The sequence below is a fragment of the Equus asinus genome, chromosome 24, assembly GCF_041296235.1.
Source record: "Equus asinus isolate D_3611 breed Donkey chromosome 24, EquAss-T2T_v2, whole genome shotgun sequence".
Taxonomy (NCBI): domain Eukaryota; kingdom Metazoa; phylum Chordata; class Mammalia; order Perissodactyla; family Equidae; genus Equus; species Equus asinus.
In genome coordinates this window covers 24,206,383-24,222,032 of record NC_091813.1, presented here as the reverse complement: position 1 = coordinate 24,222,032, position 15,650 = coordinate 24,206,383, and the positions used below count along the sequence as shown (strand labels likewise).

Sequence of the window (15,650 nt, the reverse complement as noted above, 5' to 3'; positions counted from 1 at the left end):
GGGGAGCCTGCCTTACGGGCCAGGGGCTTCAGTATCCCGTCAATATCTTCTCTGCATCTGCTCTGGGTTTAGAATTAGCGATGTTACAACCATCTTTTGATTCTGCCTTCAGAGTATGATGAAGTCTCTTGTTCCCTCAGACTTCTAACTAGAATATGAAACCGCTCCCCATTGCCAAGAGAGCTGATGTTCTTTAGTTTCCAAATTTGTCTTGGCTCGGCTGACAGCCACACACTTGTTTATTTTTTCTGTGTCGTGTTTTATGGTGTTTGTACTAAGTGGGAGAGCTACAACAATGAATTCCACTCTATTAATTTTATCAAAAAGCAGATCACCCTAGTCTGTGTGCCAAGAGTTTTTTTGAATTTATTGATATGCTTCTCTTCCAATATAGTTTGGTGCAACATTTTCTAAAATAACTGTTGATTGTAATAGACAATAATAGACAAACGTTCTCCAAATGCCTTTTCAGGGTAAGGCTTTGACGTAAATGTTTTTAAGAGCATTTTGTTTTTAAAAAGACCTGTGTGTGTGATTTTTATTACTTTATTCCAGAAATTATTCTAATACTCCATGAAAACTTGATATTGATAAGCTGTGTCTACATGAAGTCAAATCCCCTATTATCTTATTTTAGGGACAAGTTCATTTAAAGTTTTAGAGAGAAAGCAAGCTGGTGGTAGTCCAGATTTTTAGTTCTTTCAGCTGATTAATTGGAGTAGGTCGGTGTAGACACAGACCGTTTCTCAGAATACATTCAAGTGCTTGCAGAATCCCGATTTCATCTTCATATAGGCATTGTTTAAACACCGTGCAATGTCAGGACTAACATGCGACTAAAATGCATCGACAGCAGAGCAGCCTTTAGCTCAGTGCAGATAGATCGACAAGACTCACTACTCACAGGGCTTCCCTCTGAAGTTCCCCGCTCTGAAGGGAGAGTGGCAGGTAGTGCTGAAACGCGGTGTCTGCTGTATGGAAAGTATTCTGTCTTTTTACATGTCTGTTTCAAGGGGGAGAAGAACTTTGCTTGGCTTTTGTTATCTTACATTAGCTCCTGGTTGACTTTGCTTTTCAGAGGAGTTTCTGAAAATCGAACAATTTAGTAACTGAGATGGTCACTGGTGAGGTGACTGAAGGGAGCTTTGGGATGACTCCTTTTCCATTGTGACAAATACTTTGATGGAATCTTCTTGTGGTTTTGGTTATAGAAGAATAGTATTTATTGCTTGCAGTTCATTTTTCTTAAGCAGAGAATAAATATATTAAAACTCGCTGAAAGTCCAGGAGGGCGGCACTGCAGCTTGGAGAGACAGCCGGGAGCTCTGTCCGAGACCTCCTGGAGGGCAGCTCTGGCAGAGGCCCCACTGCTGTTCACACTGCTTGTACCCTATTTGCTCATTTTGAAGCAACAAATTCAAACGTATTTTTAAAGGTATATTTTTGGTAGGTAATAATAATGAATAACCCTTCTACAAGGAGAAGCGTGATGATAAGATGCATATGACAAGTTTTCGGGAAGAATCCTAGATTTGTCAGCATAATGAAAAGATATTTGGTTTTCAAAATTTGGTCAGTGAAAAACATGACTGGCATTGGTGAAAATGAATTCAGTCCCTTGTTTGGTATGGTAAGGTCAAAATGCTAAGTTTGATATGAATTTTTTCCTTCCTTTTGGCTGTTTCAGGAGTATATTAGCGTGGCATCATGGTGCTTGCTACTATTTCTTTCCTGACTCTAAAACTTTTAAAGTTTTTTAATGGACATACAGAAAACAATGAATTATATATTAACACTTTTAAAATTTTGTTAAAATTTAAGATTTTTATTTTGCTCCAGATGTTTAAACAATATCTCAGTACAGGGAAAACATGTTGAGTCTATTCTTAGCTTTCTTGTTAGTGAAATGAGTAGTTTTACCTTTTTTCTCATTAAAATTACTTGTCCTGCTTATCACAGATAAGCTCATCAGTGCTCACTTTGGAATGCTAAATATCTATAAATCAAGATTGACCATGTAAAAAAATCTGATTTTAACACTTTCCATTGATAAATGCAAAAGACACTTACATGGAGAAGAGAGAATTTGGTCAGCTTTAAATATTTCTAACTTATGTATTATTTTCCTTAAGAAAAAACAGAGTCTGAATTAGATGTAAGCCTTGGAAGGTGCTTGGTGTTGAGGGCTTGGGGAGAGGGCGTGTTTTTTCCTGTATTAATAGAGAAGAAAGCCCGTGAGAAGAAATTCAATACATTTCTTAATGATTCCTGGTTCTGTTGTGTTGTTGTTATTGCTTTTTAAAATAGATTCTATTTAAATTTTTCCCCATACATGAAATAAACAAATTGAGCAGGACCAGAAATAAACATGGTCTTGTGACTTTTTTAAACTTTATAAAACAATTGCTTTAATTAAAAATTATCCCTTCCTGGCTGTTTATGGTTCTACAGCCTATTTTATAGGAATCAGTAGCTTCAGCCCTTAAAAGCTCTCCGGCAAGACATTCGCTACGTGAAAGAGAATTTATGTGCTGAGAATAGCTTCATTCTTCAGTTAGGCCTTAGGTTTGACCCTATAAAATTTTTTACTCAGGAAGGTACAAAAATTTCTTCTCTTTAAATACTTCAGGAAAAACAACCATTTTACTAAATAAACTTGGCCATTTGATAGCATAAATTAGGGTGGTGATAAAAAGTGGAAATTGTTCAAAGGCATCTTGTATAAATTATCGCCTTCGCTACACTCCTGCAGGAGGTGCCTTTTATCTTTTCTTTAACTGGCCAGGAAAAGTCTCCATTACTGGAGAAAATGAAGGCTTTTTTTAAAAAAGTCCAGATTCAGCTAATAAATATTTTATAACTATTTCCTGCAAAATAGCCTGAAATCCTTTCTGGAACTTGCAGTGTGAAATAGCAGCCTCAAGAAAAACATGAATAACTTCAAATCAAAGCATTTGTAGATATGTCACCTAAGAGCATCTCTTTAAAGCTTAGGGTTCTATGCTTGTGATGATCAATAACTTCTCCCTAAGAATTTGGTCCACAGATTTGTATTTGAAGCATAACGAAGTTTGCGCTGCTAAAGCAAATAATGCAGTAATGCTCATCTCTATAGTTAGTAAATTTCTAAGTCCAGTGGATACTCATTACTTACCTCTTAGTCAACTCCCCTTGAAACCACTCCATGACCACTTTGGTATCCTTAATATTTAAAACTATGATTACTAAAACTCATCTATGTGATAATTAAAAAGCAGTTTTATATAAAACTGTGTTCTAACATTCTTTTGCATTTAAAGAAGCTTATTTCTGGAAAGTCATAAAAATTTAGTATTAGCACAAGCTAAATATAATCAGCTAAACAGCACCCAGCATTCATTAGTCAAGTATTACATGCAACCTGCAGGCTGCATGGGGTTTGGGGACTGACCAGGCTGCCAAACTGCCCTCAAATCAATACTTGAATATCTATGAAATAGTACTGAGTGGCGTGATCTTGGATTTGGCTGGAAGTCACCTACAGAAATGATGTCTGGTTTGGGAAAAGTCACTTTGTAGCAAAGAACGTTAGAGCTAGGAGAGGATGCAGAGCTTCTGTATTCTGATCCTCACTTCCTGTGAAACTGAAGCCCAGGGAGGTTAAAACATTTGCTCAAGGTCACACAGTGGGTTTTAATGAGTTGCAGTCACGGCCCAGTTCTCCGGAACCCCAATCCAGTGTCCTTTCCACTAAATAGTCCTGTGGCTGTGGCACACTGATTACATGCACAGCCAGACTCTGCCCCTCCCTCTCAGAGCAGCCCACGTGGGGCACGTGTAGGTCCACTCTGTGCCCTGCTCTCCCCTTGGCAGCCCAGCACAAACACCTGTGTGGGGATGCTGACGGCTCTTTGAAGCGTTCCCAGCACAGCACCCCCCTGAACTTGTGACTTCAGAGATGACTCAGCTCCATGTGTGGACTCACGTGAGGATGGTTCATGCATGCAAGCCTGTGCATGCACACACGCCACCCATCCACACACACAGCTGTCTCCTTCTATCACTAAGATGGGATAGTCATGCGCCTCATGCAGTCATGACAGAAATCAACAAATTAATGGAGACTATACTCCAAACATTCTAAGGAAGCAAATTTCATGTGTAAAACCTTGGAACAGAAGGGCAGCTGACATGGTTTAATCTGCACAGTCACTTGCCATGGGTGTTTAGAGAGCTTTCACCATGTTGCGTAGGTGGCACGACTCTGTGGGGCAGCTTCCTTTAGTCTTAGTTCATAGTCATGACTTGGGGATGCAGGAAATCCAGAGGAGGGAACATGTTGAGCCTAGGCTATTAAAGATAGGTTCTCTCTTTAATATTTGCATTAAATACAGATTGTCTGTATTAAATAAAACTGTATCTAACAAGCACAAGAGATGTCTGAGTATTGTTTGACACTCAGGAAGCAGACATTCCCCACAATGGAGCTGTTTCTTGAAAAGCACAATGTTGTCTAGATTAACAAATTGCTTAGGACTGAGGTGGTCAAGTGAGGTCTGGAGAATGGGTTATGGAGTGAAGGGCCTCATTTCCAGAACCCAGAGAACTCAGTTATCTGATATAAAGAGGGGAAGACTCTGAATCACGTATGGTAGGAGACTTATGTATCTAGTTAGTGTAGTTGTCCTTGTTTTAAAATATGCATATATCATGTAAGTAGTCCATGACCCACTTATCCTGTCTCTTTAGGTATCCATTCACGAAGTGTATGTAGGGGCCTTAACATCATGTCTGATACTGATCCTAGCTGTATATCCCAGATTGCCCTGTGAGATCTCCTTTCTGCCATCCTCCCACACACGGGACTGCGAGGCCAGTCCTGCTCACCCTGGACCTTCTGTTGCTGGAGGGAGAGCCCACCCTCACTGCCCTGGGTGTGGAAGAGATCGTGCCCCGAGAGAGAAGTCCGTTTCCTTTGGATGAGTGCTCTTTTAAGCTGGCTGCCGAGGTACCAAAAGATGGCATAAGTGCCTCTCAGACAAGAGGTGGCTTTCCAGGGACATGCTTTTGTGGTAGAGCTTTCCTCATCAGATGGAGAAGTAATGTAAGTTCCAGAGTACAGCAGAGCCTTGGACTCATCAGCTAGGATGGAAGCTCTTCACCTCAGCTCCTTAGCCCAAGGAGACAGCTTTTTAACCCCCGAGGTTGGCTTAGTTTTCTGAGAACATTAGCAGGACATCTTGTTGGTTTCCATTCTCTAGTGCTCCTGGTGGCAGAATAGTAGCCCATCTCTGAAGCATTTCTTTCTGCTTGTGCCCAGCTCCTAACCTGCCAATGTGGGGGCCTCGTCAACACCAGTGGTGTGTTCTGAGCTACTTATTACTGGTGAAAGCTCCAACTGCTCCTAACTAGGCTTCTTTTGTCCATCCCCATCCTGACTCTTCCATTTAGAATGGGTTTGGAAGCCCTTGTGGAGTCCTATGCATTCTGGAGACCTTCATTGCGGACTCTCACCTTTGAAGATATCCCTGGAATTCCCAAGCAAGGTAAATCACAACGTCTCCTGGGTCACATACACAGCCAGTTCCTGCCAAGAAGCTCAGGCACTGAAAAACGCACAAGTCACTATTTACATGTACAATGGCGACCCCGGCACTAACATTGTCCTGTTACAGGATCCATCTCTCTTCTGTGTGGTATGGAGATGAACCACGAGAAACGGCTGTTGTGGTTGTAGGTTAAGTCTCGGACGTTTTAGGCTATCTATATATTTCATGACCTTTACCTCACGCTTAAATCTCCTATTAAAATTAGAAGTGGACTAGTGGGCTCTGGTGCCAGGTGCACCTCATGAGAAATCGCCAATGCCCGTCCCAGTTCACCCTGTCTTGCCAGCTTCTTTCTTCTCTTCCTTCAGCAGAATCCCCTCTAGGCAGGGTTATTTTGTTGGGTTTATGATGAGAAGTTCAGGCCCACTCAGGCAGACTTCCTTGGGCTCACCTCTGAGTATTTCCCACAAGTCAGGGCTGGTGTTTCCTCAGAGGGAGCTGCTGCAAAGGGATGACACTTCCTTCTCTGCTCAGTACGTAGGACTCTGGCCCACCCCTGCCCTCATGCTCTTTACAAGGATCCTGCCCAGCACCCCGGTGAGAATTTCACATGCTGGGTTTTAGGTAATTATCATTGGTTGAATTGGGCTTTTAGATTATTTTCAGAAGCTATATAAAACACTGTCGCTAGAGCAATGAAGGTTTTACAACCTGTCCAGCCCCTTGGAATTCTCCTCCCCGCCTAAGTTCTGTCAGGTTTGCAAACATCAATCTGCCAGCAGATCCAGAGACAGGGAGCCAGCCCCACCACCATTATTGATTGGAGGAAGGTTAACCACCCTCTGTAAGTTTCACAGGGCTGTTTCTTTGCTGAACTTCTGCTCTTGTGTTAATATGTGATTCACCAACCTGTTTTCTGGTTGGAAATGAAATTTTTCAAGTTCTAGACTATTGCCTATTGCAATAGCCAAGCCCTGCATGCTATAGTCACTGACCACTGACATGCACAAGCTTGCAGTGGGCAGCTGCAGAGATGTTTGAGGCTGGATGTGCCTTTGACCAGTTTTGGCTCTTTCCTTTGAGTTTCTTCTTTTTTCTTGCAAGAAAATATATTGATCCAGAGCAAGCTCTGCTAAAAGAAAGGGTAAAAGGTGGTTAGAAGAGAGGCAATGGGTACACTTTTGGAACAAGATGCAGAATAAGATGAAATTTTTTTTCTGTAAAGTTGCTTGGAAAGTCAGTATTTGTAATATTTATTAAAGTAAATGAGCTAATTGAAAAAGCTAATTGAGGGGGGCTGGCCCCGTGGCCGAGTAGTTAAGTTCACGCGCTCCGCTGCAGGCAGCCCAGTGTTTCGTTGGTTCGAATCCTGGGCGCGGACATGACACTGCTCATCAAACCACGCTGAGGCGGCGTCCCACATACCACAACTAGAAGGACCCACAACGAAGAATATACAACTATGTACCGGGGGGGCTTTGGGGAGAAAAAGGAAAAAATAAAATCTTTAAAAAAAAAAAGAAAAAGCTAATTGAGGGAGAAAATTCTATGTGGTAGTGTCCTAACACTTCTGCAATAATAATATAAAACACCCATCAGTCCCTGGGGAGATAATTTGCCTTGAAAATATTGAGAGGATCTGTGTTTAAAATATTTCAGTCTGAATTCACTTCAGTAATTCCTTGAGAGCCGAGACTATCTCCATTTCATCTTTTTAGCTTCCCTTGTCACCAGCCGTGCCTAGCTCGTGTTTACAAAATTGAAAGCAAAAGACTGCTGTGGAGTCAGTGCTCTTTACGTGTCACCTTGTTTTGCAGGAAACACAAGTTCCTCCACCTTACTCCAAGGTTCCGGGAATGGCGTTCCTGCCACTCACCCTCATCTTTTGTCCGGCTCCCCTTGCTCCTCGCCTGCCTTCCATCTGGGGCCCAACACCAGCCAGCTGTGTAGTCTGGCCCCGGCTGACTACTCCGCCTGTGCCCGCTCGGGGCTCGCCCTCAACCGATACAGCACATCCTTGGCCGAGACCTACAACAGGCTCACCAACCAGACCAGCGAGACCTTCGCCCCGCCCAGGACTCCTTCCTACGTGGGCGTGAGCAGCGGCGCCTCGGTGAACATGTCCATGGGCGGCGCTGACGGGGACACCTTCAGCTGCCCACAGACCAGCTTGTCCATGCAGATTTCGGGGATGTCCCCTCAGCTCCAGTACATCATGCCTTCACCCTCCAGCAACGCCTTTGCTACTAACCAGACCCATCAGGGTTCCTATAACACTTTCAGGTTACACAGTCCCTGTGCCTTGTATGGATATAACTTCTCTACATCCCCCAAACTGGCTGCCAGTCCTGAGAAAATTGTTTCTTCCCAAGGAAGTTTCTTGGGGTCCTCACCAAGTGGGACCATGACCGATCGGCAGATGTTGCCCCCTGTGGAAGGAGTACACCTGCTTAGCAGTGGGGGTCAGCAGAGTTTCTTTGACTCTAGGACTCTAGGAAGCTTAACTCTGTCATCGTCTCAAGTATCTGCACATATGGTCTGATGAAGCCATTAAGTTAACCGACATTCGAATCTAATGTATTTTCTTTCTTCCTTTCCTTTTTATTTTTTATTTTTTGAAAGCAATAGGAGAAGAAACTATCAGTAGCTTGTAAAATGTACATATAATAGAAAATGAAGGCTCACTGACTTGTTTGACTTTCTCATGGTGAGACTGTAATTATCTATGGTATAGATGTATACTGTATATAGCATGTGGAGTTTTGTGGCCAGCAAAACCACATCCTCCATTTTTTCTCCTCGTTCATCCAGTTGCATAGAGTATTGGCATAAATATGGTATTTTTAACCAGAGTTCTCAGATTCTTTCAAAAACCAAATGGCAAATGTAAAACTTGGCATTGATACCAGCCATACTAAGACTTACAACTTAATTTATCAGAAGGATGCTCTACACAGTTTCATACTTGAGCGTTGATAACCAGCAATAACCAGCACACAGAGACTAGTGATTTCTGCTTTTCTTGGGTGCATGTGGGAACCTACTGCAAAAGCCAGTTGAAGTCTTAGTATTGGTTCTGAGGTCTTTGTGATTATGAAGGATTAACTTTTGTCTTCCTGCTTGTTCTTATTTATCACAGATATTAGGTGACCTTGGGTCTATAAGAATCCATAACCCGTAGTAATTGTTTTCTTAAGGAAGATGGAGAAGAGGCTTGTGTTTTTTTTTCACTTTTCATTGGGCCTATAGAGGTATTTCTTCATCTGCAGAGAATAAATTTCCAGTATTTTGGATTTTTTGCTTATTTTATTAGTTTAAGTAGACAATTAAAGAATGTTCTATACACATTTTTAATTTCAAATTTTCACCAGGGAAGGAATATGTGGTATGAGTGGAATGGCAAAAAGAAAATAGATCCACCTCAAATTCTGGGATGCCAGTGAGAAATGTCTGTCTTTTTAAATCAAGAGGAATAATATCATCAGGTAGTCTTTGGACTTTGTAGTGCGTTTTCCCATTCAGGATGTTTTTCCATCTTGCTTTGAGATTCCTGACCCATGGTCTATCAGTAAGGAAAAAGACATTTCTGCTACTTATGTCTCGAAACTCCTACAAATTCAGACCTCACCCTTCCTTAACCTTGTCCCTCTGTCTGAGTCTTTCCCAAAACAGATCGATTCTGGGCCTTTACGGTGTTAAATAACGCTGTAAGGAATTTCAGGGGGTTATCTCCAGCAATCTGTCTTTTGGGGGTTGTAGTGCAAAGGCCGAGGCCCATTCCTATAAAAGCCTCTTGGAGGACTGGGGAGGAAGATACTAATTATGATAAAGGAGCTATAAAACTTTTAACCTCAACAGCATTTTTAACCTTGAAACTGGAGCAATGAAAACACCATTTTTTTTTTAAATCCCTAAAATAGTGTGTACATGGTTTAAGTTTTCAAAACAAGTAACTTTGATAGCACATTGTGAAATGAATAGGAAAGGCTAAGAATGCATGATGAGGAGCGTTACCTATGTCTGTTGAGAAACTGATACAATGTGTCTGTCCGTTGACTCATTGCATTTCACATATTTGCCGAGCTAAAACTGTGATTTCCTTTTGGTGCTAAACAGAATTGCTTTAACTCATCCCTAGTTTAGATGGGGAAAGTGTGTGGCTCCTGGTTTGCCTCTTTACTTTAAAACAGCACTGCTGTTAGGTATTTAGGGGGATTACTCTTTGAACAGTATTTGCACAGGAAATGATCTGTTTATAGGTAATGACAAATTTCCTCACAGATCCTGTAACAATTCGTCAAATTAGGATTAATTTTTAGATTTAAGGTTAGCATGAAGGGACATGAAATATTTCCAAAGGCAGGTCTGTAGAAGATTTTGTGTATGGCATGAATACCTTGACCAAGATTTGGGAAAAGTCCTCATGAGAACATTCCAGCCTCAGTGCTTGGTATAATTCAAGGAGAACAAGAAAGTTTTCCATCTTGAGAAAACACAGAAAGTAATGATCTATACCCATATGTATTAATAAGGAGAGCATTTTCCTTTTTGCTGTTGGTGATTTAAGTTGACACCATAATATGAGTAGAGTTTTTTATTAATCTTTTTTTTTGGTAAAATTTAGCAATATTGTACAAATGCTATTTCCTTTAGGTTTTACTGTAAATATTAATCACCATGTCACTTCAAAGACTAGTCTTTTATCCTTATATTAAATGCCATACATGCATTGATAATTATAATTATATATCTGTATTTTATTAAAAAAGTGCCTAAGAAATTATATATTAAAGTGTGTTACTAAACCCTTTTATGACTTTGGAGGGTAATCATTTAAAATGTCTGTAAGTGTTGTTCCAAGAATAAGCACACACCCCAAACACAAACTCTAGCTTTCAATTACAGGGCATGGAGAAATGGGCCTGGTGTTCATTTCTCACGTGTTAAATATAATTTCTTACCCTGACCATGTCATTGAAGGTGAAGCCCTGACAAATGTTGAACACATGAAAATTCAAATGTGAGAAGAGGAGGGCAGAGTGGGATGTTTTGTTTCGGGTCCAGGGGAGAAGGGCAAGGATACAAGAATGAGCTGCTTGTACCACTGACCAGTGATGACAGATCACTTCTAAGCCCCTTGACTGGAAAACATTCCAAGGGACATTGTGATGAGGTGAGGTTGCGGCTATCACAACCAGTCACATTTTGAAAATTAACACTTGCTTCCATACAAGCTCCCTCCCAGGGGTCAACATCTTTTCACGAGCGGGGCACCCAGTTGCTGACCCCAGATTTCTGGAATGTAGGGGGTCAGGAGACTTTGGTGGCCCCCAGAGGAGGCTGGGGCACAGTGTTGCTGATATAGCAAAGGATCACACTCACTCTTTACATTCATTAGTGAAATTTTGAGCAAAAGGAATCTCACTTTTAAAATGTGAATACCTTAGTCATCGTCCACCATACTTAAACCTATCAGCAGCTTACACCATAGTGTGAATTTGATAAGCAGAAGCTTTGGAGATAGCTGGAGGTTTTATTAGGTGAGAAAAGTAATTTTTGGAATAAGGCAATTCTGGGAAGATTTCAATAGGGAGGAGAAGGTGCAAGAAGAGGCATCTCAAACCAAAGCTGTCATGGAACCATTAAAAATAGTCGTTTCATGAGCTTCTTTCAGGAGTCATGACAGAGTTCATGGATGCTACGCCAATGCTCTCTCTGATTAGACATGTTTGTGAAGAAAATTTTATCTCAAAGTGTAACAAGTGCTGGGTTTCCTCATGAAGAATGCATTGACTCATCTACATAAAGCTTTTCCTAAGCCTTCCATTGGAAATGAAATAATCTTATTAAGTTATTACCATGCTGTGTTTTACTTTCATTGATCACATTCTTAAAAATAGCTGCTCAGATAAGTTGACAGTGAAGTTGAATATGTGGACAGTTAAGCAGACATACAAGATTGCAGCCTTCCAGGAGGTCAAAGCTTAGAAACATTATCAGTGATGGAAGTGAACCAAAAATACATATTCAAGTAGAGAAAGATCCAACAGATATAATAACTTGGTATCCCTCTACATGCTGATAGATTTTCAAATAATGTTTGCTTTCTTTCAAGTTTTGGTGTGATGAGAACATCATTTCCTTGAGCTTTAGGGAACTTGGTTTCAAACTATGGGTTCCCAATTATGATTTTGAGCAAAAACTTAACCACTTTAGGTCTCAGTTTTCTTATGTGTGAAAGGAGCAGCTGGGATGAGAATTTTTAATGTTCCTTCCAGTTTCAAATTCATATGATCGGGGCCGGCCCAGTTGCGCAGCAGTTAAGTTCGCACGTTCCGCTTCCGCCGCCCAGGGTCCTCCGGTTCGGATCCCGGGTGCGGACATGGCACTGCTTGGCAAGCCATGCTGTGGCAGGCGTCCCACGTATAAAGTAGAGGAAGATGGGCACAGATGTTAGCTCAGGGCCAGTCTTCCTTAGCAAAAAGAGGAGGATTGACAGCCGATGTTAGCTCAGGGCTAATCTTCCTAAAAAAAAAAAAATTCATATGATCCTAGTGTATAAATAATATTCAGTTTAATATTAGGAAAATACTTTTATAAAACTATTATATCTTTTGGAATATATATTTATATTTTTGGACACATATCTATATCTCTACAAAGAACATAATACCACCAGGATTATTTAAAATTTATTGTCTTATTTAGAACTTACTGTTTAAATGGAACTGTGCATTATTTAGTTATAATATGTAGGACATATTTTAGTATTTTAATATTTGAAGGAAACTGTACTTAATGTATTTGCTACTTTATAGTGAACAGAAAAAGATACTAATAAAATTTCCTTTTCATGATGCTTTAATTGCATGGCATAAAATTAACTCACTTTGGAATAAGTATGGCATCTAGTAAAATATCTAGACATCATTCCAAGTCCATTTAAAATACATTTCAATCCTCATGGAGAAAACACTTGAACTTGTCTTTTTGAAGAGTTTTATTCATGCTGAGACTCAGATACAATAATATGAAACAGTTGATTGCTCTGCAATTCATTGACTTTATACAAGGCTGGATCAACATACACATCCTATGTCCATGTTTTAAATTATATTAATTAGGTCACTAGAATAACTTAATTATAAGCCCAAGACAATTTTTCTAAATAACAGCCTTATTGAGATGTAATTCATAAACCATACAATTCACCTACTGAAAGTGAAAAATTCAATGGTTTTTAGTATATTCAGAGTTGTGCAACCATCACCACAATCAATTTTAGAACATTTTCATCATCCTGCAAAAAACTTCATGCCCATTAACTGTTGCCTCCATTTTCTCCCACCCCTTCATAACCCCAAAGTCTTAGGCAACCACTAATCTACATTCTGCCCATAGATTTGCCTATTCTGACATCTCATATAACGGAATCGTACAATATGTGGTTCTTTGTGACTGGCTCCTTTCACTTAGCATAATGTTTTCAAGGTTCGTTCATGTTGTAGCATGTATCAGTATTTCATTTCTTTTTATTGCTGAATAATATTCCATCGTAGGTATATACCACATTTCTGTTATCCATTCATCAGTTGATGGACATTTGAGTTGTTTCCATTTTTTAGCTGTTATGAATAATACTGCTAAGAACATTGGTGTACAAGTTTTTGCGTGGACATATATTTTCATTTCTCTTGGGTATATGCCTAGAAATGGAATTGCTACATCCTGCTGTACCGTTTTGAGGAACTTTCAGACTGTTTTCCAAAGTGGTTGCTCTATTCTGTGTCCTTACAAGCAATGTGTAAGGATTCTGATTTCTTTATATCTTTACTAATAGTTGTTATTATCAACCTTTTTTTTTTCTTTGATGAGGAAGATTCACTCTGAGCTAACATCTGTCGCCTATCTTTCTCTTTTCTTGCTTGAGGAAGATTAGCCCTGAGCTAACATCTGTGCCAGTCTTCCTCTATTTTGTATGTGGGTCACCACCACAGCATGGCTTGATGAGGGGTGTAGGTCCATGCCTGGGATCTGAACCCATGAACTAGGGCTGCTGAAAAGGAGTGCACTGGACTTAACCACTATGCCATGGGGCCAGCCTCCTCAACCTTTTTTCTTGGTGAGGAAGATAGTCCCTGAGCTAACACCTGTTACCAATCTTCCTCTTTTTGCTGAGGAAGATTGTCCCTGAGCTAACATCTGTGCCAATATTCCTCTATTTTGTATGTGGGATGCAGCCACAGCATGGCTTGATGAGTGATGTGTAGGTCTGCACCCAGGATCCAAACCCATGAACCCCAGGCTACCAAAGTGGATCATGAGAACTTAACAATTATGCCACCGGGCTGACCACCCCCCCCCCCCACAACCTTTTTGATTATTGCCATCCTGGTGGGTGTGAAGTGGTATCTCATCATGGTTTTCATTTGTATTTGCCTGATTACTGATGATGTTGAGAATCTTTTCATGTGCTTTATTGACCATTGTGCATCTTCTTTAGGGAAATGTTTACTCAGATCCTTTGCCCATTTTTAATTGTGTTCTCTTTTAATTATTGAGGTTTAAGAGTTCTTTATATATTCTAGTTACAAGTCTCATCAGCTTTATGATTTGGAAATATTTTCTCCCATTCTGTGGGCTGCCTTTTACCTTTACTGATGATGTCCTTTGAATCACAAACATCATTAATTTTGAAAAGATCTAATGTAGATATCTCTTTCTTTTGTTGCTTGTGCTTTTGGTGTGAGAGCCCAGATACTGTGATGAACTCTTTTTTTTTTTTTGAGGAAGTTTAGCCCTGAGCTAACTGCTGCCAATCCTCCTCTTTTGGCTGAAGAAGGCTGGCCCTGAGCTAACATCTGTGCCCATCTTCCTCTGCTTTATATGTGGGATGCCTGCCACAGCATGGCTTGCCAAGCGGCACCATGTCCGTACCCAGGATCCAAACCGGCGGACCCTGGGCCACCGAAGCGGAACGTGTGCACTTAACCACTGCGCCACCAGGCTGGCCCCTGATGAACTCTTTTTTTTTTTTTTTTAAAGATTTTATTTTTTTCCTTTTTCTCCCCAAAGCCCCCCGGTACATAGTTGTGTATTCTTCGTTGTGGGTTCCTCTAGTTGTGGCATGTGGGACACTGCCTCAGCGTGGTCTGATGAGCAGTGCCATGTCCGCGCCCAGGACTCGAACCAACGAAACACTGGGCCGCCTGCTGCGGAGCGCGCGAACTTAACCACTCGGCCACGGGGCCAGCCCCCTGATGAACTCTTTTAATCTGCCTTTTCACTTTCTTAGTAGTGGTAGTGGTAACAGAAGAGCATTTTTAAAGTGATTTGGGATGCATAAATTTAATAGTACTTGATAAATTACCCCTTATCCCAACATACCTGAAATGTTGTTTTTGGGGGAATAGTTATACATCCTTCATTATCTTAAAGAGAAGGTAAACGGGATCCCAAAGCATCATGAAATTCTTACTACCATAGGTAAAGTTTGGCACTTTCAATATTTATTCAATTATTAAATATTTATTGAGTATCTATGTTTACTTGGCATTGTTTTAGACATTTGGGGTAAGAAAACTGAAAAAAAACTTTTAGTGTCTTTAAATGCATTGTAAAAGTTGAAATGCTGTTTCCTGGAAAGACTCTTCATACTGCAGTATATCACAGTTGGCAGGAAAAAAAGTGTTGCTTCGTGGCTTCTCTGGGAGTTGGTGCCCTCACACTTATTGCAATGTTCCTATCACAGATGGTCACTGCAAAATACTTGCTCGTGCGCCAAGGTACAACAGGGTTGCATTATCGCCTTCGCTCTGAGTTTGTTTTGTGGTTTTCTTTGGAAACCCTAACATCATTTAAATGTAATTTTTTCAATTTAGCCCTGTTTACAGAACTGTAATAAGATATTTCTCTATTAATAGCAGGAAGGGAAGACCTTGCTTGTTTAGGGTTTTGAAAAACTCCTGCACTTTTTTCTTAAAGGTATTTAGTGAAATGGATTGCAGAGATTTGCAGATGCCTTTTTCTTAATTTGCCTAAATGATTTTCAAGGGAAAATTAGTTGAACCGTATGTTTTTCAAACAAAATAGAAGCTCTCACTCAGCAACAATAAAGAAACT

At 40.5% G+C, this 15,650-nt stretch overlaps 1 protein-coding gene across 3 annotated transcripts in view; it reads left to right on the top strand.

The window, feature by feature from the left end:
• The window catches only part of TBX18 (T-box transcription factor 18), a 28,933-nt gene extending 18,595 nt beyond the window's left edge, over positions 1-10,338 (top strand). For all 3 annotated transcript variants that reach the window (XM_014838075.3, XM_044757389.2, XM_044757390.2), the window contains exons 7-8: positions 5,431-5,525; positions 7,346-10,338. In XM_014838075.3, the coding sequence (XP_014693561.1) occupies positions 5,431-5,525; positions 7,346-8,070 (820 nt within the window). In that variant the 3' untranslated portion in view covers positions 8,071-10,338. The remainder of the gene's footprint in view (positions 1-5,430; positions 5,526-7,345) is intronic.
• The last annotated feature ends 5,312 nt before the right edge of the window (positions 10,339-15,650 follow it).